The sequence below is a fragment of the Pyxicephalus adspersus genome, chromosome 11 (assembly GCF_032062135.1).
Source record: "Pyxicephalus adspersus chromosome 11, UCB_Pads_2.0, whole genome shotgun sequence".
Taxonomy (NCBI): domain Eukaryota; kingdom Metazoa; phylum Chordata; class Amphibia; order Anura; family Pyxicephalidae; genus Pyxicephalus; species Pyxicephalus adspersus.
Window position 1 is genome coordinate 58,708,334 of NC_092868.1, and position 26,180 is coordinate 58,734,513.

General features: G+C 36.2%; 1 protein-coding gene and 2 long non-coding RNA genes across 4 annotated transcripts in view; 2 read left to right on the forward strand and 1 right to left on the reverse strand.

The window, feature by feature from the left end:
- The window catches only part of LOC140340586 (uncharacterized), an 88,594-nt gene that overhangs the window by 15,790 nt on the left and 46,624 nt on the right, over positions 1 to 26,180 (reverse strand). The gene's annotated exons all lie outside the window — the stretch shown is intronic.
- LOC140340533 (uncharacterized) lies at positions 509 to 13,723 on the forward strand. The gene is made up of 5 exons (XR_011922668.1): positions 509 to 589; positions 9,977 to 10,026; positions 11,841 to 11,922; positions 13,189 to 13,260; positions 13,626 to 13,723. It is a non-coding gene; the product is annotated as an uncharacterized lncRNA (long non-coding RNA).
- Positions 16,193 to 25,221, forward strand: LOC140341159 (CMP-N-acetylneuraminate-beta-galactosamide-alpha-2,3-sialyltransferase 4-like). The gene is made up of 6 exons (XM_072426710.1): positions 16,193 to 16,200; positions 17,847 to 17,942; positions 19,182 to 19,371; positions 21,265 to 21,396; positions 22,070 to 22,210; positions 24,451 to 25,221. The coding sequence occupies exons 1-6, from the start codon at positions 16,193 to 16,195 to the stop codon at positions 24,535 to 24,537; spliced, it is 654 nt and encodes a 217-aa protein (XP_072282811.1). The 3' UTR covers positions 24,538 to 25,221.

Consider the following 26,180-nt stretch of genomic DNA (forward strand, 5'->3'; position numbering starts at 1 on the left):
AATATCTTATATCTTATTTCAATCATTTTCATATTAGGGGGGAGAGCGGTAAATGTACATATTCCACAAAATTGTATTTTATTTCAGATTTCTTAATTTATTATGCTTTGTTTCAGTCGTCCCATTTGCAATATTTCACATGATGCTATAGAAAGAAAGTCCATGATGCTCTATCCTCCAATATCAATTTTTCCTGCTCACAAAAAAAAAAAAATTCTGAGAGAAGGATTTCAGTCTTCAGCTTTGTGGATTCAAGAGACAACTTGCCTAAAAGCAAGAGGAAGGCTAGAGGGTTAAATGATTCCATGCAAGTTCAGTTTAGTGTGCTCTGGATGGCCCAATATGAATTCTTGCTACAATACCTAGAAGTAATAAGCACCTCTACCTCAAACTACTCCTTTCTGACTTCTCTTGTGTGACATTTACAGAACTTTTAGTTTGTTCTTGCATAGATGAGCATATTTACATAGGAAGTGGGTAGGGCTTACAGGGAGAATTCTCTTTCATACAGTTATGTGTGTTGTAAAGACAATCATTGAATACTGTGTGGAGAAGAAACAGAAGTGCGCAATCCATGGATCACTGACAGGTAATTTAATTATTATTATTATCAGGTTTTGTCTATTTGAGCTTTATAGTCTTTTCTTTTGACATGGAAGGTTTTTTTGTTTTGATTGAAAGAATGCATTTTAAGTTGTACTCAGAATTTTAGAGATGTTCAAAAACCAAAAAATTACATGATAACTGCAGGAGCTTGCTCACCAATAATGGCCTAGGGAAGGCAAAGACAGGAAAACCCTTCCATAAAAGATTTCACAATCAGTAGAGAATAATATCACTGAGCAGTAAAATATATTGTTGGAATGAACTTGATTTCCAAAACTTTAACACAAGATGCACGTTTATTTTAGCCAAATGCTTTAATCTGTTTTTGACTTGAAAATGGACTTTTTTCTCTCTAAATGTATTTGTTCATATGCAAACTTTTTCTTATTTCATTAGTTTTGTTTGTAAAACAACTACAACAAGAAGTTATTTTTCTTTGAACACATCAGGGTTGCCGACCTTCCACAAATTTTTTTAAAAAGTTGGAAAACATGGAAAATTTACTGCGCCTTTTTATTTACCAGCTATTAGGTTGTGGTGTGGTTACTATGTCATGATGTTAGTCAACCAAAGACTCTACATGTAGCTTTTTCCCATGGCAGCCTCATAGAGAATTAATAGGGGTGGTGACAGTATTTTGTAGCAGTACAACTCACTCCTGCCAGCTATCAAATGTACAAGTTTAGGTGAATGAGCTTTCGGAACCACAGAAGTTCGCTCGATTATGATTAAGGCTCGAATTTGCCCAAAATGTGACAGAAAACCATATTGGGAACCAAAACATTTAAACACTATGTAAATGGTACCAACAGATAACAAGTAATCTGTGTGGGAAAAGGGGCTTCAATGAAAGACTTGGGGCACCATGGAGTACAGTGTAGAAGTGTACAGTACAGTGCAGTCTGCTGCAGCAAAATGTGGGCATGGTCAGAATACAGCTAATAGTAAGAGTAGTTTAAATGATGTTGATTAAACAGAACATGTGCCTAGTCACTGCACACCCAGTATATACAGATAGGTTTATTATTATTTTGGACATTTGGTTCTGTACATTACCACAAATAATTTTAAATGAAACAACTCAGATGCAGTTGAACTGCAAACTTTCAGCTTTAATTCAGTTGGCTGAACAAAAAGATTGCATAAAAATGGGAAGAACTAAAGCATTTTTTTTTACACAATCACTTCATTTCAAGTTGTCTCTGTCCAAATATTTATGGACCTAACTGTACACTACATATAACATGGAATATAGTGTGCAGGGGTCAAGCATTAGTAACATATACAAAGTGTACAGAGTATAGCAGCTAGGATGATTTGGGTTCAGGAAAGAGAGGAACGGTGACAGCCATATACAAAAATGTATGGTTCTCTTAGATGTATTTGTATGTGTGTCTGTGTGTGATTTGACCACTGAGTATAGCTAAACTATACCGGCCAGATATCTCCAGATGTTAAGCAGAGGTCACAGAGTAGGGACATCCTCTTAGATCAGAAAAAACAATGTGAAGGGGTGCCGAGTCTGGAGCATTTCACACCAGTGAAATCCCAATTGTTCCAGGATGAAGCATAGCCGACCAGGAACTGTCTGTCTGTGAAACATGTAAGGACAAATCATAGTTACATAGTAGGTTAGGTTGAAAAAAAAGTCCATGAAGTTCAACCTCTAGGGAAATATACATGCCAGATATAAAACCCTATAAGACATAGTTGATCCAGAGGAAGGAAAAAAAACCTGGTACAATTTGCTTCAACAGCAATCATGAGGCAATCAGATGTTGCCTGGATCAACAGTCACTGTTAATTTTACTTTAAAGCCTTAATCCCCAGTTATATTCTGTGCTTCTAGAAATCATCCAGCTTTTTCTTAAAGCAATCTATAGTAGTTGCTGAAACTACTTCCTGAGGGAGCCGATTCCACATTTTCACAGACCTTACAGTGAAGAATCCCTTCCTTATCTGGACCTTAAACTTCTTTTCCTCCAGACGCAAAGAGCGCCCCCTTGTGCTTTGTAATGATCTCCAAGTAAATAATGAGGAAGAGTTCTCTATATGGACCGTTTATATATTTATACAGGGTGATCATATCCCCCCTTATACATCTCTTCTCAGGGGGGAATAGATTCAGTTCAGCTAATCTCTCCTCATAGCTGAGCTCCTCCATTCCTTTTATTAATTTAGTTGCCCTTCTCTGCACTCTCTCCATTTCCACAATGTCTTTTTTGTGAACTGGTGCCCAAAACTGGACTGCATATTCCAGATGTGGTGTGACCAATGCTTTGGACAGGGGCAGGATTATGTCTCCATCTCTGCAGTCTATTCCTCCTAATATAAGAAAGCACTTTACTAGCCTTAGATATTGCAGCATGGCATATTGGCATTGCATGCTATTATTAAGTCTATGATCTACCAGAACCCCCAGATCCTTTTCTATTTCTGACTCCCTCAAATGTATTCCCCCTAGACAGTAAGAAGCATGCATGTTTCCCATGTTACAGATTCACTTTTCCAAACCTATTGACCCTAACTTGCATATTAACCGTCTGTGGGGTACAGTGTCAAATGCTTTAGCAAAGTTCAAGTACAATATATCAACTGCTTTTCCACTGTCTACCTGTTTACTTACTTCCTCATAAAAGGAAAGTACATTTGTTTGACAACTTCTGTCTTTCTTGAAGCCATGCTGACTATCACTTATAATATTATTATGTCGCAGAAACACCCCTATGTGGTTCTTTATGAAACCACATGAAATCTTCTAAGACCTTTCCAACTATGGACATTAAACTAATGGGTCTGTAGTTACTTGGTAATGACTTTGCTCCCTTTTTGAAGATAGGAACCACATTGGCATTACGCCAATCGGTACCTTGCCAGTGACTAAAGAGTCTCTAAAAATTAGAAATATTGGCTTTGAAATAACAGAGCTCAGCTCTTTGAGGACACATGGATGTAATCCATCAGGTCCTGGTGCTTTGTCAACCTTAATTTTTCTCAGCGGTTTCTCTATCATATCAATTCTGAGCCATTTTGACCCATTTAAGGCAGTAACATTATTATGAATAATAATGCTAATATGAATTTGGACTTGATCACGGATGTTGTTACTGGAACTTGCTCCCATAAGTAAACAACATCCAGGATATTAGGTATACGTTTATTTATTTTTGGTTTAATTAATGGTTGGCAACCCTTATACTTTTTTTCTTGTGTAAATAATGAAGTACTCGAAATAAGATATAATTGTAAAGCGGCTACAAACTGAACACATTGCAGAAGAAAAACTTTTTTTTCTTCATTTACATTAATCCTATCTGTATTGCAAATTTCAAAAATGGTATTCCTTGAAAAATATGTTCCAATCAACAACGAAGCTTTGTATAGCTGGAAGTCTTCATAATTCCTTCATATTCAATAATTAAATCAAATATTAAAATATCACTAAATATCTATGATTTATAAATATCATTATAGATATATATCACATACCGTATATACCCACTATAAGCCGACTTTTTCAGCACTCCAGTCAGCACCCGATCTGGCAGCCGCGTCCAGCGGTTTCTGTCCTTTGATGACAATGTCATCAGGCTGCAGTGGAAAAATGCTGGCTGCAAAAGCCGGAAAGACGGCAGGGGTACGCCGGAGTTATGCCGGCTACACGTCGGCATAACTCCGGCCCCAAATTCTAAAACACAATAACACAAGACATAAGAAAACCCCACTTACCTTGTTCCGTTGACGTCCCCTGGCAACCTGCTGGTCCCCGCAGATCCTCTGGACTTCCTCTGGATGCAGAGACAATCTCCAGGGGTGACGTTGGTGCATGCGTCGGTGCGGGCCAGGGGAGTGGCTGGAAATTTTAATAATTTTGTATTGGATTCAATACAAAATAGCTTTATTGAGTCCAATACAAAGAAATCATATATATATATATATATATATATATATATATATATATATATATATATATATATATATAAATAAATATACTACATGCCACTATACAGTTATATTACACGTTTAACTACTTTTTTTTTATTTAAAGTTTATTATTAAATTTATTAAATATTGGACATATTATTATTAAATATTGGACATAGTTATGCCTAAGAATTATAAGCCTACAATGAAAAATAAATTTCCATGCAAAAAAATGTAACACTTTTTGTGTGGAAATACAGACAGAATTAGAATGCTAAGGGGAGCAACAGTGGCTGAATGTAGTACCACTTTGTACCGCTTTCAGCCACTTCATTCAGACAGAATCATAAGGCCAAGGAGGTTAAAGAGAATTTAGTGGTTAGGTACAGCAAGTAGTATACCTATATTATATTGAGACTTACCAGTAGCTGCAGCATTTCCCACCCTCGGCTTATACTTAAGTCAATCAATTTTTCTTGTTTTCCAAGGTAAAAATAGGTACCTCGGCCTTTACTCGAGTATATACGGTATATACAGATCCAGTCCTACAGACTGTCTCAGCCCAACGCTGGGCAGATTCTCAGAATTCTTCTCTTTTAGGAAAGTCACCAACCATTTCCAGCACCTTCCAGTCTGGCTTTTCTTTTCCCAGGCTGGGGCTCATCTATAGGAGACATCTGGAAAATTTTCCATCAGGTACCACGCCGTCCAGGCATCCGTCTTCGTGCTGGCGCACTAGGCACCGCCATCTTCCCTTTGTTCTTCCAGGTTCTTCTTCCTACATCACCCAACACAGGCACAAGATCAGGTGACGTAAATGGGAAAAAAATTGGCAGATCATACTGCGCATGCGTGAGATTGGCAATTAATTTCCCTTTTGGCAAAAGATGCTCGTGCATGCACAGAAGGAGCAGCCAATAGCCTCCTGGGATGTGTGACGTAGGTAGACCAGGAGGCTCTGCGCTCCCATTCATTTTCGATCGGCTAGGCGACTGAGAGGGGTGGTGCTGCACCCTTTTTTGCACTAAAGACAAACAGAATTTTTACCTTACGTAAAAGGGTTGTCTACCCTTTTATGGAAAGTGAAAATTCTGACTTTAGGTACGCTTTATTGGCACAAATTGCTCTGTTTGTAAACTCCAAATTCTTCAAATTAAAGGTTAGAACTGAGCCGCTTAGACTGGTATCTGCAATATTACAAGAATGGCCATGTTTACAGTGTCCTAACCCACAACCTGAACTCATGAAGGAAATCACACCACCTTGTAAAAGTGATTTGCTTAGGAGGAACCAGGGGAGGATATTCAATAGGAAGTGACGTCACCCGCCTTTGGCTGTCCTAAAGTAATTCATGATGACCGTGCCCAACACTTTAAGAACACTTTGCAGAAAATCTAGAAAGATTCTAGCAGTACATTACCATCTTTCAGTTTCCTAGATCTGATCATTACTAAGGGGACACAGATTTGTTTTTCATGGGGAAATATTCAACATTACCCATACTGGTTGTGGTCCAGATTAAATTATGTCCTGTAGCTGATTTATATGCAGTAAAAAGTTTAAATGTCAATTACTTTGAATAAAAATATAACGTTTCTAGCTAAACAAAACCATCTTTAACAAGATGAAATGTAATAATGTGATGATATAATCACAGCAATCAGGGAATAGCCAGTTCACAGAGCAAAGTGCAACACAGTAACTAAAATCAGAGCACATCCTGGGAGCAGCAGAGAAGTCCCTTTAAAAAAATCAAAAGTTTATAAACCATGTCTACAGCATATTGTTATCCTTACATCATATGTAAAGGAACACAAAAGAGGTTTGACCAGTTTTGTATGCGGAAAATGAATAGGTTCAAGTTTGAGTCTGACCTGACACCTAATAAACACCTTTAAAATGAACCCATTTGCAAAAATAAGCCAAGTTTTCTAATTCACCATCAGTACCTGAACTCAACTTTTACATAAACACCCTCCAAAGTCTCCCTGTGAGATGGTAGGGCTGGAGTCTATTTTCACAAACCTCTCCTTATGTCCACGAGAATTAAAATCTGCCTGGACACTCATGACCTATGGTATTTAGAATGTGGGAGTAAGGTATGCTCATCACACTTTTCTGGAGTAAGCATATCAGATGCTTTGAAAATGTCTTCAGCATTACAAAAATAATTTAATTTGAATGTGACTTATGAAACTATTACTAGGTCCACCATGACCTGGTACAGAAAAATCTTCATAGAGATTGTCATTTCTGAGTCAACAAACCAGCTGATCAACTTTAATCAATGGAAGCAACTAGTGATTTATCACAAGGTTTCCAAAAATAAAGTGAGCTATTGCTAGAAACATCTGATCAGTTTAAAGGCCAGGTCAATCAGTCTTTTGGATGAAAAATAAATCTGTCTATGGAGGGAAATATTGGGGAGGAAAAAGCAATTAAAGGATTATGATCCAAACAAGAGCCCTGAACAGAGGTCCCCTAGTGCCCCTAATGTGCTTAGACTTGTCCTTCTTAAAATTTTTTTTATTTAATATGCTTTTTCAACAATATATATATATATTAATATATAACACATGTGCTTACATGTGCTAACAAAGCTCTGAGAAGAAGAGAGCGGTAATTTAAAGTGGAAGAAGAACTTTATTGTGGTAAGGAAGTGTTATAAGTTCAAAATACTTTTAGTGTTTCTAGAATTGTGCTCAATACCCAGTACACAATATTCAGTGTACTAAATTTATACAAACACAAAAAGAAACAATACATTGCTTCAAAATATTGGGAATAATACACTTTATTTACAATAAGTAAAGCATTACCATTTGAAGACAAATGCCAATAATATTTTTTTTTAAATCCCTAAAGTTGCATGCCAGCCAGTTGGTATTTTTCTTCAAATGTTAATCTTTTACTTATTGTGAATAAAGTGTTAATATTCTTTACTTGACCTTAAAAAATCATATAATTTTGAAGCAATTTTATTGTTTCTTTTTGTGTTTGTAGTGTTATAGGTTCTGTAAGTTTTTTACTCCCATCCATATAACTATATAGGGAGATTGTACTTTCTAGAGACACAACTGGACATAGGAGGAAATCCTAAAATGAAACATTGTACTACCTTTCAGAGTTGTCACCACAGGAGGTGTCCCTACTGGGACCTGTCCCATCTATGCCTGTTTTGGTGACCAATTTGAAAACGTATATTCCCCCTTTTTGGTTACAGGACAGAAAGTGAAGGTAAATCTGCAATGATGACATAGGCAGTAATGGAAAATAAACAGACTCCAACCTTTTCCCACTAACTAAAACTAAAATAGGGTTTGGCCAGGATCATTTGTGGAGGGGAAAAGATAAATGTTCCAAGTTTTACCATAATTCAAACAAACTTTAAACCACAAAACTGTATTCAACACTAATCCAATCACTTTTTTTCTATTACTTACACCCTCCACAGGAACGGTGACACATAAAAATAATTAAACAGGGCAACCTGGTTGCTTCTTACATGAATATTTAGCAGGGGTACCCTCACAAAACACAAGTTTATTTATCATTGCAATGATTGGACACAATAAATGTGCATTTTTTAAATCTGGATCCAGAATTTCAGTAGAATCTGGCTCTGTCTGGTATACTTTGCATCTTATCTTGGTATACTTTCATATGGCACAACAGATCTGTCTTTTACCAAACCAAGATTGATAACTGTGAACCATTGTTTTGGGGGATGACAAACGTTTTAGGCACAAGGAAGATATACACTTCCTACCAAATTGGGCTTCATAGGAATGGCTTTTCATCCATTCAAATAAGATACCATTTTAACAGAAAGACAATCTGAACCATTGTACTAAAATATGTATTAAATATAATGTAATAATAATATGTATTAAAAGAAAACTTTTATTGTGTTTCAACTGAATACAATAGATAAAACAAATAAGACTGAGGAGTCATGTGGACTAGATGTGTATAAAAATTATGAGAAAGAAACAACAGTCAACAATCAATAAACCAGATTTATACGTTGGGTGTATATCTACCTCCGGAGTTGAAGGACACCACTGTCCTTCAACTCTAAAGCACTATTATGCTTTCTTTGAAGCAAGTTTGTAACATGAAAGTTGGTATTTACCATAATCATTTTGCATTTGTATAGATTTAAATAAATTCTATACAAAAGCTTTTGCTAAATTGTTATATTTTTTAGTTCGTACTGATTATTATTTTCTAGTTTGATTTAAATTTGCAACATGATATTTTTTTTGCTTCCAGCTTGTTGTCTTCATTTACAATTGTGATAGTTTTGTTATAGTGAATAAATATATGTATGTTGATGTACTTAGATTGAAGTAATTATATGTTTAACATTTTAGTTTTTGGTTTGAGTTTTTTTTTCCTGGTGGACCAGTCTAAGTCCAGTAATCATGCATAAAAAAAGCGATTGATTAGAGAAATATATTATGTACACATACATATAGTGCAGTGTTCTCCCCAGCCCCTTTCATCCAAGTGCACCACCCAGCACTTTTCAGTAACCACTCGGATGTTTTTGGGTGGTTAATGAAGAGTTGGGTCACAACATAGGGGCTGCCACCCACCTAAAGCTTCTTCCCACCCAGCTTAAAAATAACACGAGAGAACACGAGAACACAGTAATGCCTTAAAAAAGTGATTAATATTTCTTCTCCTTACATCTTCATTTCCTCCAAGTACATTGTGTTCATTCCTGGTGTTTAAACTAAAATAAACATTGATTTATTTAAATTTGAAAGTTATGCCAGCAGCCACTTTTTTTACCTATTGGCACCTTGTCAAAATAACAGTGGACAAGAAACTGTGTTCTGTGAACAAATAGAAGACGGAAGGAGAAGAACAGACAGTTCAGAGATAGTAAAGTCCAATGTTCTGTGTTTCATACCTGTCCAGACAAAATTAAGAAGTTATCTAAAGGATTATAAATTACTATTAGTTTTTATATTTTCATTACATTGCAAAACTCTTCTTAGAAATACGAGCCGATCCGGCCAGGGTCTCAGAAGATACATAAAAACATTTTATTTCTATCATATCTACAAAATCTAAAAACCGTGTCCAACAAGAAAAGATGATTATATCATGTTTGTGTTGATGGGCACTGAAGAAGTTAGTTGGAGGGTTTAACTAAAATGATACGCATTTGGCTGTGGCATTTGCTTAAATTTGACAGACAGGCATATTAGGAATGGGCTACCAATGGGATACAATTTAGGAACAAGAAATAGCCGCACCTAAAAATGTACTTTTAAAAGGAAAGAATTAAGAAGAGGTTACAAACATTCAAAGAAAGCTTAAATGAGAGGCAAAGAACAGGACATGTTTGTATTGATGATGATATAAGGTGTATGGAGATGCTAAATCAACTTCCTATGACTTCAATCTAATTTTCACCTATTGTTGCTTTTAGGATCCTTTCATAACACAGAAAGCTTCTCCCACTGAACATGAATAAAACAAGTAAGTTACTGTAATTACAACAGGAAAATAAAGGATGTTACACTCTAAAAGCCTTTACAGAAAACAAAGTTTACACCATAGACCATCCGGAGTCATACTTCTATTCATCCATAATGCACACAGATAATAAAAGCAAGAATGTGGTTTACCAAAAAAACATTTTATATTATGCAAGAAAGTAGGGAATTTAGGCACGCAGCAGTTACAGGGTATTCCTTCATTATAAACCTATACTGGATAACACAACCGGTCCCCATCTGCACAAACTAAGTAGTTAGGAGTCTCTAAATTTTCCAAACAAAAAGGAAGTTCACTGTCCTTCAGACTTCAGATGGGCAAAAGGAAGTAAAAAAATGACCTGGTTCCTGTGGGCAGTTGGTGAAAAATAATGCCTATTGTTGTCATCAGTAGAGAGAATAGCGCCCCGTCATTGGCAATAGTGGAGGAAATCTTTAATATGGGAGGGATGGTATCACTGGTATCAGTACAAGAAATCCTGCCCTGTTATTGGAATCTGTGGGAGGAATTATGATCCATTGTTGGGTCAGTAAAAAGAATTGAGCCTTATTACTGGTGTACGTGGAAATAAAGTACCCCTAGAGCCAGATAAAACCAAAGGGCCTAATTTAGCCCACGGGCTGCTCTTTGGGGGCCACTGTTATAAATCATGCTGCAAAGAAAGCAAAATGATTTGTGAAAGATTACAACAGAAAAGGCAAAACCTCAAATTTGCCTCCCAAGAATTAAGTCTTTTGATACAAATGTAACACAAAATGTAATTTCCTTTTCTCTCAAAAGAAGAGAAACATTAAAATCTCTGCAAAATGCTTACGTTTTGTGTTTTGTGCAAGTCTGGTTTTAAAAATACTTGGTCACTGTTTACTCATTCAAGAATCTTCTATTTCAATATTTTTATGGAAAATAATAGAGATTTATGGAGAATAAAACACAGATAAGGTAAACAAGGTTAAACACAACTTGTTATACTAATAACCAATATTAAATACACTGGTAAAAGAAAGATTAAAATAAAAAGGGTGAAAGATTAAAATAAAAAAGGGTAGGAGGACAATTGGATTAAGTGGGAAAAAAGGAGGGTGGGCCTCCTTACGGAACGATCGGAACAGCCGACAAACAAAAGTTCATCTAAGGATTCCAGGTAAATTCAAAAGTGGAGAGTTAATAAAGCAAGTGAGTTTATTGTGATCCAAGTTTTGGTTTAAGTACACATTTGGTGATTTACGGGGATTACAAGCTTTCATCAGAGCAATATATTAATCTCTGTGAATGTTTGGACAGAGGTATTGTCACCCTTGGCAAGGTTATGTGCAGCACTCAATCTATGAGATCAAATACCTTTGTCCTAAATCATTCAAAGAATCATCTATTATATGTATATGTACATTTTATTTTACTATTAAAGCCTTCCTTTCCTAGGCACCCAAATACCCTGAGAATGTTGATGGGCAATGCCATGCGATATTAGACTCGTATCTCTTTCCTTCTTGCTCATTCCCCACCTGCTACATAAAAGGTTGTGTAGTGAGGTGAGCCATTACTAAATCATCGCCTCCAATCATGTCTGGCACATACTTGAGTACAGACATAAGGCAGATTAACCACAATTAACTAAAAAATAAATTCCTTGCAATGAGCTGCTATGTACAGCAACACTAACACTAATGTTAATGACACTAACAAACATTACCAATGATGGATAGGATGTTTTTCGGCATTGTTTACTGCACAAAATATTTACTAGATTGACAGTATTCCTCATTTTTTGCAATATTCCTCTTTTTTTCCCTTTTTAGGATGGCAGGTTTTGGGGGTAATTGTTTTGGCACTATTTGGTTATTGCATCCTATTGAAAAATATGAACGTCTTTACATCAAGGTAAAAAAAAAAAAAAAGATACATAATACATACTAATCAGTAGGTTTACAGCTGAAACAAATAGGATTCTAGCACTTTATCCTTGTGCGATTTAGATCATAGTATTACTTCTGTAGTCATTTGATCTAATGGAATAGTACATTTCTTAGCAGTGAATGTAAATATTTGTTGTGTTCTAAAGCTGACCATGCACACAGTGAATGTTTTTTTGAAAGATTTACCAATACATGGATGCGATTTTTGTATTCAGTTCTGCTATCAGATGACAGAATTTTCAATCCTTCCAAAACAACACCCAAATATAGTAGATCAATAGGGGGAAACTTGCATAAACCATACAGAGACCAACGTTGCCAAATACGGTACATGTGCAGAGGCCTAGTAAAATGTCCTGTGTATAGAAAGCTTTAGCATGAACATGGAAACAAATACACTTATGTAAAATATAGAGATTCACATTGGATTTGTAAGGCTGGCAAATTCATAGCCCTGCTGCTCCCCCTCCACAACATCTACAACACACAAATCTGCAGCCGCCAGAAATACATTTTTGTAAGTAGGTTTTAATGCACATTGCAATTTTGTTTATAAATATATAGAAAATATTGAGGCGTTACACTATTTAAAATATGTTTACAGCCATATGATTCTTTTCGGTTTACCTTTTTATGTGTTTGCAAGATGCAATCATTATCTAGGCTGACAGATAAGTGTTGAGAATCATTTGCTAGCACAGGGCAAGTACATTGCACTTAAATGCGCAGAAATAATAATGTTACTCTCAGGTATTTGTGTTTGCAGGCACATCCTTTTAGTTGAATGCTGCATTTAACTTTACAAAGTGACTACAGGCAACTGCCTCTATGCCTGGGACTTGTACAGGTGGTAACTGGAAGGTGTTTGCACCACTTGTGTATGTAAAGTGGTGTTTTGGAAAAATAATAACAGCAACTTACAATGCGGCTACAAACCAATTATCTATGATGGTCAGTTTGTTTAACCTGAGGCACTTTTCCTATAAAATACAGAAAACAAATGTCATGTTCTTATTTGTACCATATTGTATTCACGTTATTAAGAAAAATCAAGAGCAATTCCTTTAAGTGAATTCCTGTCAGATTGTAATGCAGTTGGAGGATTTGTGTCCTGCCTGATAAAAAGGTTGTCAGATAGAAGTAAAACCTTATATGAATTCCTACCATTTGCCATTCTATCCAATAAAAAATGTTAAATACCTTAGGAATAAAAATGTGTTTTCCTCTGCAGTTTACATTTCAAAGCCCAAGGAATGTGCACCCCGGGGCAAGTTGCTTCCAGAGCTTCACTTGTAATAAGCAAGTAAGTATCAAACAAACAATGTCAATACTTTGGAGCTAGCGCTAGGAGTTTTACATTATGGACAGATAGCATCAAAAAAAAAAAAAAAAAAACACTTTTTTTTGTAAGTTTTGGATATTGTAGAAAATAATTTAAAGACTATCACCGCCTTTAAATAATAGAAAAAAACATTGCAAATAAAAGTATTCACAACAACAATGTGACACCTTTGTTTTTTTTGCAATTGTGCTTTAAGAGTCTCAAGTTCAAATGCAAAGTAAAAGCACTCTTTGTGGGTCCCGGTGCCCATCCATTCTGTACATAATGGTAGACAAGGTTACACTTTGGAAAACATTTTTATAAAATATTCTGCTTTTGTTTTGCAGTTATTCCAGAAACCACTCTGTTTTTCTGGGGCTCGGTGATTTTTTCTGGGAAACAACACAATCCAAATTTCCCCTTCCATATGGCACAAAGGGCAGTGGTAAGTGGATTAAAAAAAAACACGAATTGTGATGAATATTATAAATTTAGAAACAATCAAAATCTTGTGAATAATGAACATATTTGTAAAGATAAAACTTTGATTTGAAGACAGTCATGTAGGCAATAGTACCACTGCCATGTTTTTCTATTGTTGTCCACTGCTAGGTAGGTTTACGCTCTTTATTTTGTCCTTCTGTGCATGGTCTCCAAGACAGAAAGTAAGGGAACATTCAAATGTTAACCAAAACAAGAGGCGAGAAGAAACAGATATCTATTCATGTGACAACTGCCTGAAAAGGGAATTTTGTTTCCTTTGTAAACGTTTCCTAACACATCCCTGAGACAGTAAACAAAAATATTAAATATAACAAAGTCACCAATCCTGTGAGCTGTAACAACAGTGGAAATAAAGAAATTAGAGTTGCAAGTGAAGTGTCAGGCTAGCCAGCATGGGAGCCAGATACAAATAAGGGTCAGACTCTAGTTGCATCATGCTCCCTTGCAGGCTAACCAGACTCACTTTTACCTGTCTGCAAAGTGTGCATAGTTATATAGCACAGAATATTGGGTGTAGTTTAAAGGGGTAAAGTTAAATAAAACTCCAGTGCAGACTTCAGTGACATACCCCCAATAGAGTCTTCAGTGACAGATCCTCCAAAATCAACACCCATATGAGAGGCTTCCTGCAGTGCAGACCTTTAAGTAAGTGACCCTTCTGTGACAGACCCCCTAGTAATAGACCCCAGTGCAAACCTCACTGACAGACCCCTATTGTAGATCTCAGTAACATACCCCCATGGCAGACATCTTGTGACAGTATAGACCCCAGTAACAGACTTCCATCACAGACCTTAGCAAAAGAACCCAATTACAGAGGTCAGTAACAGATCCCCATGGCAGACCTTTTGTGAATTTTATCATTATATTATATATATTGCAGACCTTAGCAACAAACATCCAGTGATAGATAGTACTATGGACATCTTGTGACAGACATCAGTTCAAATCCTCCCTGCAGACCCCCCCGGCAGATCTTGCGTGATTTACAGGAGCAAAAAGTGACTGAAAAAACGCCCATGAGGACTTTCCAAAGGCTCTAACCTTTCCCACTCTGAATAATAAAAAAGGTTTGGGTTGGGGATTACCTTTAAAGAGTTATACAATTTACCAATACAGAGATATGACATTCTTTGGAAAGACAGGCCAGGCTAGACAGGTTTGTAAGGAAGAAAATGTTTCCACTGTAAATTATTGGGGCTTCTAAAAACAATTTAAGGGACAGAACTGTGTTAATGAAACTAGGTGTCTGTGGTAGAGAGTCAAAAAAGTAAAAAGTAGTGTGCTATAAAGTTCCAACAAATATGTAACACTAGTCAGTTAATAAAATGAGATTCTCTACAGTAATTTAATAAATATTACTTTTACTGTGAGACAGCTTCTGGCCCTTAATTCTATCTTTTCCCACTTGCCTGTCTCTCATTAAAAGCTTGCAATAGCATGTACGGACCTGATGGCTGACCTAAGGATAAATTAAACTTACATTTCTAATGGGGGTATTTGAAGTCTGCTGCTAGTATTCATAAAGATCTGGACATCGGGCATTGATTCAGGTTATATCTCCAGGTTAACCTCTAGTATTTCTACTAGAGGTCTGTTAAGTATATTAAACTGTGTCTTTGAAACTTGCTTGACTTTTTTTTACCACATGAGCCTTTTAATGAAGCTTACCACTCATGATGAAATTTTAACTAAAGTATTTTTAATTTTAATAGATTATGGTATAGAAGGGTTATAACCTTTCATGGTGTTTTATGTCTCTGTCCCCATTTGGGACCTTAACTTTTCTGTCAAGATGACAACTAATACTAATTACCAGAAGAGAATGGGATCTTCCCAATGGGGACACCAGTTTAAAATGCTTCTACAAGATTAATTTTTACGCCCATAGCCAACCTATTTTGGGGAACAGCTTTGTAATGTATTAAAGGAAATAAAGTCTAGCAAGCGGTACTTCTCCATGCTCCAGTGCATCCTCTTCATATTCCTGCACCTTTTCCTATCCTGAAGTATAGGACTCACTCCCCAGTGTTTGAGTTATCCTGGGATTCATGGAGTATGCCACAAAGAAGAGTGCAGACCACCCCATGCTGTGTCATTCTTTGTAGCATTCATAACAGCATTCATATTGCTATGGAAGGATGAAGAGTAAGAGGAGCCTGGAACATCATTTCCCAGACCAAATGACTGTTGGAATAACTAACCCCAAGAACAAAAATTGAATATATTGGAGTTTAGATGTGGATGAATCTGAAGATGAAAATACCTGGTAATTTTGCCACAAAATGCTACAATAAAATGTTTGTTTAAGTAGTTTTATATTAATATGCATAAGCTACTAATCCAATCATCTTCTATGTAATGTGGGTGAACAGCTATGGGAGGACAACTAAGCTCCTCCATGGATACCATGGAAGTGTATGTAGCCACCCAAGGCCAGGATGTATTGTCTGCAGAATATCACAGTAATGATAAAGGAAAAAATGTTTCAGAAAAAAAAAAAACACAGTACTGGAGTACTGGTAAGCTGCATTATACCTCTTTTTCTGAGTTTAGATATGCTTTAATTATTTATAGGTTTAAAGATCATTTTTATAAATGTTACTAAACAGACGTTGTAAAATCAGATCAATAAATTTACCTTTACTGATTTTTTTCAGAAAATTTATTAAATGAGGTGCTGGCCATTGCAAGGGATTATCACATTCCACAAAAGATTAAAAGGTAGCGTATCTTATACAATAAATCAAATCCTAAAAATAGTTTGAGTGTTCTACTTATGCAGTGAATGCTTGTGCGGCATAAAATAAATATAAAAAATGTTTAAATGGATGAAGCAAAAGTGATGGAAAAAGGAATAAAAACTTGAGGTTTTTTGCAGCATTCAACTAACTATCTTCTATGTGCCAGTTACACCCACATAATATATGTAGAAAATAGACGGTGATTCAGTTGGCAATAAAGTTATTTATATTCCAATACATCATACAGAATTACATCAAAAACATGTTCATATATCTTGAACTTTGTTGTATCATCACAGAGTTCAGATATTATTGGTATACAGTTCTCCTCTAGCATATAGGAAAATAACCGTTTCAATCAAATATTTTCCCGACGTGTTTTACCATTTAGGCTTCCTCAGGGGTACAGTTGTGACAGTTGTTGTGTAGATACATGCAAAAACAATCAAAACAACCAAAAACATATAGTGTGGGTTATTGTAGGGGAAATTGTAATGTATATACATCTAATAAATATCAAACAGCAATGATGCTACATACATCTAATAAATGGTGTGTAGACATCTATTAAACATCAAAAAACAGACTTCCACTAGTGTGTAAACATCTATAAACGAACAATAATATTGTCTCTATTCTACATATCCATATATTCAAATGTATTACTAGGCGGCAACAATACCAAAAACCTTTCTAAATACTAATTAGAGAGACAGAAAAAAAAAACATCTTTCTTGTACGCCTACATAATGTTAATTATGTTAGAGAATTTTTATTCTCAATAAAGAATTTTATATCCCTAAAATGACTCTGAAATGTGTGTTTATGTAATAGTGCTACCGTAATATATGTGTAAACCCTGTAATTAGTACAATGGATATCAGTTATAAAAATGCCAGATAGGAAAGGAATCGAGTTCTTCTCATTCTCAGATTAGGACAGGTTGTTGTTGCTGGGTGATGGACCATCTGACAGGTGGGCAGGAGAAGGACCACGCTTGGGGGGAGCACCGGCCAGAGCCACGGACCATGTCCCCTGTACAGATCACAGGCTTAGGGCAGTGGGCCGGTTGTGTCTCTGACCAGCGATGGGAGAGTTGGCGGGTTCTGGCATTATGATGTCACTCGGGGGGGAGCTCCTTCCCCTTTGAGTGACACATGGCACCCCATGTACGCGCGGCCCGGAGTCCGTGCATTTAGTGGTCCATGAACTCCAAAAGGTTGGGGGCCACTGCTGTAGACAATATAAGACACTGCGATAAATAGGGTTCTATTGAGACCTAGCAGTACAGTGATGTCCTCTCTTTCCTTTACCCAACAGGTTGCAGTGTAAGCGTTGTATTGTGGTTGGAAGTGGATACAGCCTGAAGAACAGTTCTCTGGGTGACATTATTGACACGTATGACATAGTGATCAGGTGAGGGATAAATATATTTTTTTGTTTGTGCATCCTTTAATCAAAGCTTCATTCCCCCCCAGTAGCAGCCCCAACGGACCCCTAACACAACCACCAACACCACTATAGGCCATCCAATGAGTTTGTGATACTTTTTAAATAATAACCTTTTTTTCCAATGTTTCCTAAAAAATCACATTATAAGCTACTGACATAGGTGCAGAGTGGAGTGTGATAATTTCGGGACTACTCTCAGTTATAACTATATAGTGATTGCAGGGTGCGAAGGCGACACCCCCTCAGGGAGCGGGGCCGTGATGTCCTGCACATACATGCTCATACTTCCTCAGTCTTTCATGTTGAATGATGATAGCCAGTGCTTCCTACCTAACTGCACTATATATATATATTGTCACCCCAGGATTACCTCGTGATTTGCACTACTAACACTTCCCCCTTTCCTTATTGCTAATACATAGGGGGTAGTTTAAAATTTCTGAAAGGATCAGCACACTTTTTTCTGGACTAGCAGCCACCACATGAACTGGTAGGGCCCCGAATATTACATTTTTGTTTTGGATTTAGCTACACCTCCCTTTAAACAGTACCATTTGCAAATTAAACATTAAGAAATTATAGATTTTATTTTTTTACAACATATATTGGTGCAGTTCCATTCTTAGCGGCACCTCAAAACACTGCAATGGCAGACATGCATAGCAGGGCGATCAGAAATGGTAAATGCTTTTTTCGGTGTATTAAGATAATGCAAACTTTAATGTATCAAAGGAAAAAAATGTGCAGCATATTGTGCCTGTATTAGTGCACTACAGTGATCTAAATGAGCCTGGAGAAACTTGTGTTTTTAATAAGTAAAATTTTAGGTCAATTTTTGTCATTGTTCATGAAAAAGTATTTTTGACGGGACTTACTGAATTAAAGCTGAAAGTCTGCAGTTCAACTGCATCTGAGTTGTTTCATTTAAAATTAATGTACAGAACCAAATTTAGAAAACACTTGTCTATGTCCAAATTTTTATGGACCTAACTGTATCTTTATAATAAAAGGGTCATGAAGAAATCACATATTTAATGTATATTAATGCTATCTATCATCTTAAAAACATTGAAATAAAAGAGAGCTAACCTCTAATTGTGTCTCCATCCAGAAACAAAAAATATCCCTCATTTTTATTCACATAACTCACAGAGGCTTACATAAACTAAAATAATATATACTCTCCATTATAATTCTTTACAGGTTAAACCATGCCCCAGTCCACAAATATGAAAAAGATGTTGGCAGCAAGACAACCTTACGCTTCTTTTACCCAGAATCTGCTTTTTTTGACCCAGTGTTGGACAACAATCCAGATACACTGTTGGTACTGGTGCCATTCAAGAACCCGGACATCCAGTGGTTAAAAACAATGCTGAACGATGAAAAAAGGGTGTGTGGAGCTGTAATATGTAGTTTTTGTACCATTACCTCTTTACAATAGACACACGTGCATGATTTCAGATGATTTTTGAGGTTAACATATAGAGCCCAAAAATGGCCTTAAAAGCGATGAACACTTTGGATGAATAAGTAGGTAAAGCAGATATAGACCATAAATAGGTGATTTACAGTGTTAACTGCAATTTTATTTTATTGATTTATTTTCCATAAAACACAGCTTCCACCTTTTTGGCTTTATCCTCGTTTTACCTTGGAACTGCATTATCTATACTTTTAGATTTACTATATCTGCAATTGTAAAACGATTCACACACATACTGATAACCTGTATGATAGAAAAATATAACTCAACAGCAATAAAATCTTTTCTTTGGCACTATGTAACATAAATAAGTAAGCTATAAATGCAAGGGCAAGTGCTTGTTACGACATTCATCGGTTTTACAAATTAGCTGAAAAGTCCTTTTGTATTCAAATCCTAGTTCCGGAGATACCTCTGTCTACCCAGTTCTAGTGGGAAATATGATTTATGCAAGTTCTTTAATCATGCAATTTACAGGAATATAGTTATGGCTGGTTCACACTGCCCGCTTGATTTTGTGCCGCACCCTATATCACTTTCCCAGGGTCTGCACATTTGGCAGCAGTGAGCAGTATTATAAAAGCTTACTACAGCCCCTATTCATTCTCCAGGGGGCTGCGTCTAGAGTCTCCCCATGTGGCAGGGTTTCCTGGTGTAAGGAATGCTCCACAACCTCCCTGCCAGTGTGAATTAGCCCTTACCTAGTCAGGTTGAAAAAACAGCACTCGTCTATAGGTTCTGGTAGAATCAACAAGGATTTTAACATTTGTTTCTAAAATGTCTTTGTTTTTAGTGCAGTTTTTGATCTAATTGATTTGCCTGAGTATACATTGCACAGTGCGATGGACACATAAAACAGTATTGTAAAATATAGGAGGCTGCATATTGTATATATATATATATATATATATATATATATATGCAATAATATAGATCCTTGTACCTTTAAGGATTTTATTATTATTATTATTATTATTATTAATAAACAGGATTTATATAGCCCCAACATATTACGCAGCGCTGTACATTAAATAGGGATTGCAAATGACAGACTAATACAGACAGCGATACAGGAGGAGGAGAGGACCCTGCCCCGAAGAGCTTACAATCTAGTAGGTGGGGGGATTTAAAGGGCATTGTAGAGTCACTATAAGGTTTGTGTTAGGATTACAGTGAACGTGGGCTATTGAGATGCATTTCAGATTTATTAATCATATATTCACATTAACTGATATGTAGGAAGTCTAAGGTCCATACATAGCATTGTCACATGGAGTTTGGAGTACAGGACAACACTAGAACTGAAAGGAAATCAATCTGGCAATAAAGTCTTTTCAAGAGCAGTTCATAGATAAGTTTAGGTGTTAGATATGATGTTAGATCAAGTTTCTAGAATAGAATAATAAACGTCCAACTTTCCTGTATTATTCAGTCATTCTATTTTGAGGTGATAGTATGGGAGCCCATAGACACAGACAGATATCTTTCCAAGAATAATTACTGCTAAAGCTTTGTGCAAAATATGTCATTTCCACTTGTTTAGAAACCCTAAACAACCTGATCCTGCCCTGCCATAGCGGTTTCCTAATTATAAAAGAGTTTACGTAAAGTGATTTCTTTTTATTCTAACCCCTGCTGACATTTATAGTACTAATTACCAGCAACGTACAGCCGTAATTAACATAACATTGATTGAACATATCACAGCAAGCTTAGATGCCACAGATTTTTTTTTTGGTTACAGAACACAGCCTAACATAATAATTAAACTGTTTTATTAACTCTTAATTATTTACATAGATAAACAGCACCTTCTGGATGAAACCTCCCATAATTTGGAATCTTAAATATCAGGACATCCGGATCCTAAATCCTTATTTTATGCAAATTGCTGCCACAAAACTGTTGGGATTTACTGAAAATTACAACAAGGTGAGTGTGACAACAGGTTTATGATATTGTAGACCTACATCACATTTTGTTTTTATTATTGCATTATTTTTTTTGTTTTATGTTAGACTACAGATGTATTTAAACATAACACTTATCAAAACCTGATGATAAATATTGCCGCCATTTAAGTGCATATTTAGTGGGGTAATTTTAGTTAGATTTTTACTGTGAGAAAGCTTTTTTCACTTTAGGAAAAACAGTTTACCTGAAGGTAAAAATCTCAGAATCCTGTTCAATGTCAGTGTCTCAGTTGTAAATCTTTTTTTTCTTGCCCCTGCCAAAGAACAGGTTAGTAAGTAAACATTTACCTTTTTACAAAGAAATGAGCGAGAAAGGCTGTTTTAACATGACCATAATCTTTGTCCATGCAGGGTAAGCAGGCTGTGTAGAATTAAAAAAAAAAACTTCTGAACAATAAAATTGCTAATAGACATGAATAATAAAAAAAAAAAATCAAGCTAAACCTTGCAAACACTGATTTGTATGAAAAACATCCGAAACCATTAGTCAAATCTTTCACCGAAAGATTTGGGACATTTACCAAAGTTGTGCAGTTTAGGTTAAATGACCTTGTTTGTTCAATAAACAAAGCTAAGGTAAAAAGAGTATAGGAAAAAAAAATTCAATAAAGAAAATTCTATTTTTCTTCCAGAGACCGACCACTGGCTTCATGGCAATCTCTTTCGCAATTCACTTCTGTGACTTGGTCCACATTGCAGGCTTTGGTTACCCAAATTTTAATGATACACAACCTATCCACTACTTTGATAAAAGCACTATGGGAGGGTTGAGGGTAAGTTCCCAACCTGGTTGCAGGTAACATAATTAGAAATGGCAAAACATTGACAGACTAAAATATCAATATAAAATGTTAAAAGTACAAATCAAGTGTTCTGTATGAAAGTAAAAACACATACAAAATCCAGGTAAGGCGCTAGCTGTACTAACTGTATATTGCCCGATGCACTGCTTGATAGTTTAATTAGAACTATACAGTGTGCCGCAGATGATCAACGGTTTTAGTGTATCTTAAGTGTAAACTAAATTGGAATGTGTACTTTTATTGTTTAGTATTTGTATATATAAAAGATAATCTGGTGCATCACATCCAACTGGTGATGCAAGCAGCAATTGTAAACTCCGGGGGTGATGCCAGTGGCATCATTGGTGGATTCAGGTGGGTGAGCAGGGTGGGGACATCCCCATCGCATCACCCGGCAAGATGTGATGGATTCTGGGGGTGGGAAATTTAAAAGCAGATTACTATGTAATCTGTTTGTGTGTACCAGAACGGTGGAAAGAAGTGATACAGGTGGTGCCACAGGTGGTGATTGACCACAACAACACCATGGGAGGTGTGAACAGAGCTGACCAAGCTATGACATTCTACCCAGCGATGAGGAAACAGCAAAGGAAGTACTACAAGAAGATTTTTAGGCATCTAGTTGAGCAGTGCCTATGGAATGCCTACATTCTGTACAGAAAAAATAGTCAGAGGCCTGTGAATCATTCAGACTTCATTTTGCAAATTTCGGAATCCATAGTCAAGAACCACCAAACACCATCAGTGGCTCTGAATAGACCTGGAGGACGTGCTTCCATCGTTTGTCAACCCAGAACGCCGCACTGGTGGTCACTTCATTGAATACATCCCACCAACCCAGAAAAAGGCAGCACCTACAAGGATGTGCGTGGTTTGCTGCTAAAAGATCAATGACACAGGAAGGAAGAAAGCTAAGAAACCAGGTTCTACTGTCCTGACTGTGATGTTGGACTTTGTGCAACACCCTGCTTCAAAATCTAATACACCCCGGATATCTACTAAAAATGTAAAAATTTTCTTTCACTGTAAGGTACTGTAAGGGATTCTTCACTGTAAGGTATGTGAAAATGTGGAATCGGCTCCCCCAGAAGTAGTTTCAGCAACTACTAAAAATGCTTCAAGAAAAAGCTGGATGCATTTCTAGAATTACAGAATATAATTTGAGATTAAGGATTTGAAGTAAAGATAACAGAGACTGATCCAGGGAACATCCTATAGCCTCATGGAATCAGGAAGGAATTTTTTACCCGTTGAAGCAAATTGTACCAGTGTTTTTTTGCCCTTACTATGTAAATATCTAAATTGGTAGCCCTACCTGCTGTATTTGATGACTACTGGTTGCTATTGTGAATATGGAGTGTTCCTTATTAGTGATGGATGTCAGGGGTGGATCTGCCCTTTACAACCACCAGAAAATTGGAGCATGCTCCATCATTTACACCAACCAGCAGAGCCTGAATATACAGCAGGAAGTGCTATCAATGTTATACACAAATGCTGAACGCTGAGCATACTGAACATGTTTCAATGAAGAACTTCCAATACGTATATCAATTAAATACTTAACATAATGCCCTTGTTTATATTAGAATTTCATTAGATTCCAAATTTATGGAATCAAGTTCTAACCTTTTAAAAACAGTTGATTGGTGTATCACCATAATTACTTACAATGACGTATGTACATAGTGGGTGAGATTTGTTGCATATATATTACAAAGTGAAACAGCTATTTCTATTGGTGTACAGATTCTGCTGTTGCAGATTCTCCCTCGTTTCCGGTTTTGCCATACTGTTAGGAGGGCAGCAAATCAAAGTAAATATCCTGTAAAAAAGTGCAGATAGGGGGACAACCAGAGAGCTTTAATTCGAATGTATCTACAATTAAAAAAAAAAACTTTGGCATAACATACTCTTCATATAATCAATAAAACTGACCACACGATTATAGGATTTATATTTACATTGGTTCCTTTCTGGAACAAACAATAAAAATGGACAAAAAGTTTATGTTTTCTGGTGTAAGGAAATTATTAGATCAGTGTGTCAAGACTAAAGTGCTAATCACTAAACCATCATGGTTTAAGAAAAGGGAGCATATTATAATGTTTGCTAATGATAAAAATAAATAAAACAAACATTTATGGGTAATTAGCATTCTACATCTTTGTGGCCAGGTTTTTATATATGCCTCTTTTTTGTCCCCCCAGCTATCGGCACACAAATTCCCCCTGGAAGCAATGGCAATAAGAAACCTTCTTCAGAATAACGTCATTCAGAACCTAACCTACGTCTGAAGAATGCTGGCAGAAAGAACAAAGGATTAGCATGTCCATATATTTACATATTGTTATTGGATAACAGCACCCAGATATGATAAACAAGACAACAACAAGTGAACAATAAGGAGAAGAGATTACATTTCAATGGCTATTCAACAAGAGGTGCACATAGATAGACCCTGTCCAAAATATGAAAGCAAGAAAACCTCCTTACATATGCAGAAACATTGCCAGCTTGGGGTTGCTAAAGTAAACGTTTTGAGGTGTTATTTTATCAAGTTAATGAGTCAACCGTGAGAAAACAGAAAGGATAAGAACTGGTTTATCTTGTCCAAAAGATAACACAAACATATATGATTGCTGCTGTCTTTGATTTGCACAGTATTAATAATATATTTATGACCGCAGGAATATAAAAACAAAGAAAACTGGTTGTTCTGAACATTCATTTACAATTAAACAAAGATTTGGAGAAATTCTTGACAGGTGGTAAAATTCTATGAGATTACAAGGCTGCAAGTGCACTGGAGAACATCTCCATATAAATACCAAACAATAAACTAAATATTTCTGTCAGATACACAAAATGGCAAACCGGTGGCTAGGAGCCTGCCTCCAAAAAGGAATATATATATATTATTCACCCAACAGTTTTGTTTATTTTATTTGTTTTCTAATTGAATTGTGAAATGATTCCTTATAATATTACAAGATCTTCTTCTTGATTAAATTATACTATCTAATCACTCATAAACAAAGGGCTTGATTTATTAAAATAACAAATAGCAAATGACTTTTAGGACATCCATTCCAGGTTTGCTAGATCAGTGGTCACCAACTGGGGATGCACTGGCCGGAGCCGTATGGATCGCAGGCTCAGGGTGGTGGGTAGGTTGTATCTCTGGAGGCTCCGACCTGCGATTGGAAAGTGGGTGGGTTCTGGCATCATGACGTCACTATGGGGAACGTTTCATCCCCTTTAAGTGAAACCCTGGCTCCCCCCACATGGGCAGTCTGGAGCCGGTAAGTTTAGCGGTCCGCCAGTTCGAAAAGTTTGGGGACCACTGTGCTAGATCACCCAGCTTCACTGATAGGGGGTAAAGAAATCTTTTTAATGGAACCTCAAACTGCAGAAAAAACTGACAGGATTTCCAGGTGGACTTCAATAAAAAACAAAAAAAAAAAAACGATGGACTAATATTACAATATATCTACAAATATAATAATGTTTATGCAATTTGGTTCCCTGAGATGTGAAAATTGTTTTAAAAGTTCCCCTAAAGTAAAAAGGATAAAAAAGGCCTATTTAAAGTAAATCTGTCTTATGCCCATGCAGGGCAAAGCGCAGGCTCAAACACATAAATGTGTCCCTTCTGCAATATAAAACCCCCCTCATAATTTTTATTATTAAAGAACTAAAGTTTCACATTAAACAAAAGTGAAAAAAAATGTATAAATGAAGGACCAAATTCGTTATAAAGGTAGGAACAAACACAATGTTTATCTGAGGATGAGTTAGAAATCTGAATTAAGACTACAAAGGATCTAGGATCTTCTAGAATTATTCTTCATTGTAATCATCTGAAGAGGTCAGGCATGGATTGTTTTAAGGCTAAATTACTGCTTGGTAAATATAAATATATATATAAAATTTATAT

Excerpts from the sequence above, each read along its gene's own strand:
- LOC140341159 (XM_072426710.1), top strand. Across the intron at positions 21,397-22,069 it reads TTACTGAAAATTACAACAAG|AGACCGACCACTGGCTTCAT; the intron begins GTGAGTGTGACA and ends TTTTTCTTCCAG. Across the intron at positions 22,211-24,450 it reads GCACTATGGGAGGGTTGAGG|CTATCGGCACACAAATTCCC; the intron begins GTAAGTTCCCAA and ends TTGTCCCCCCAG.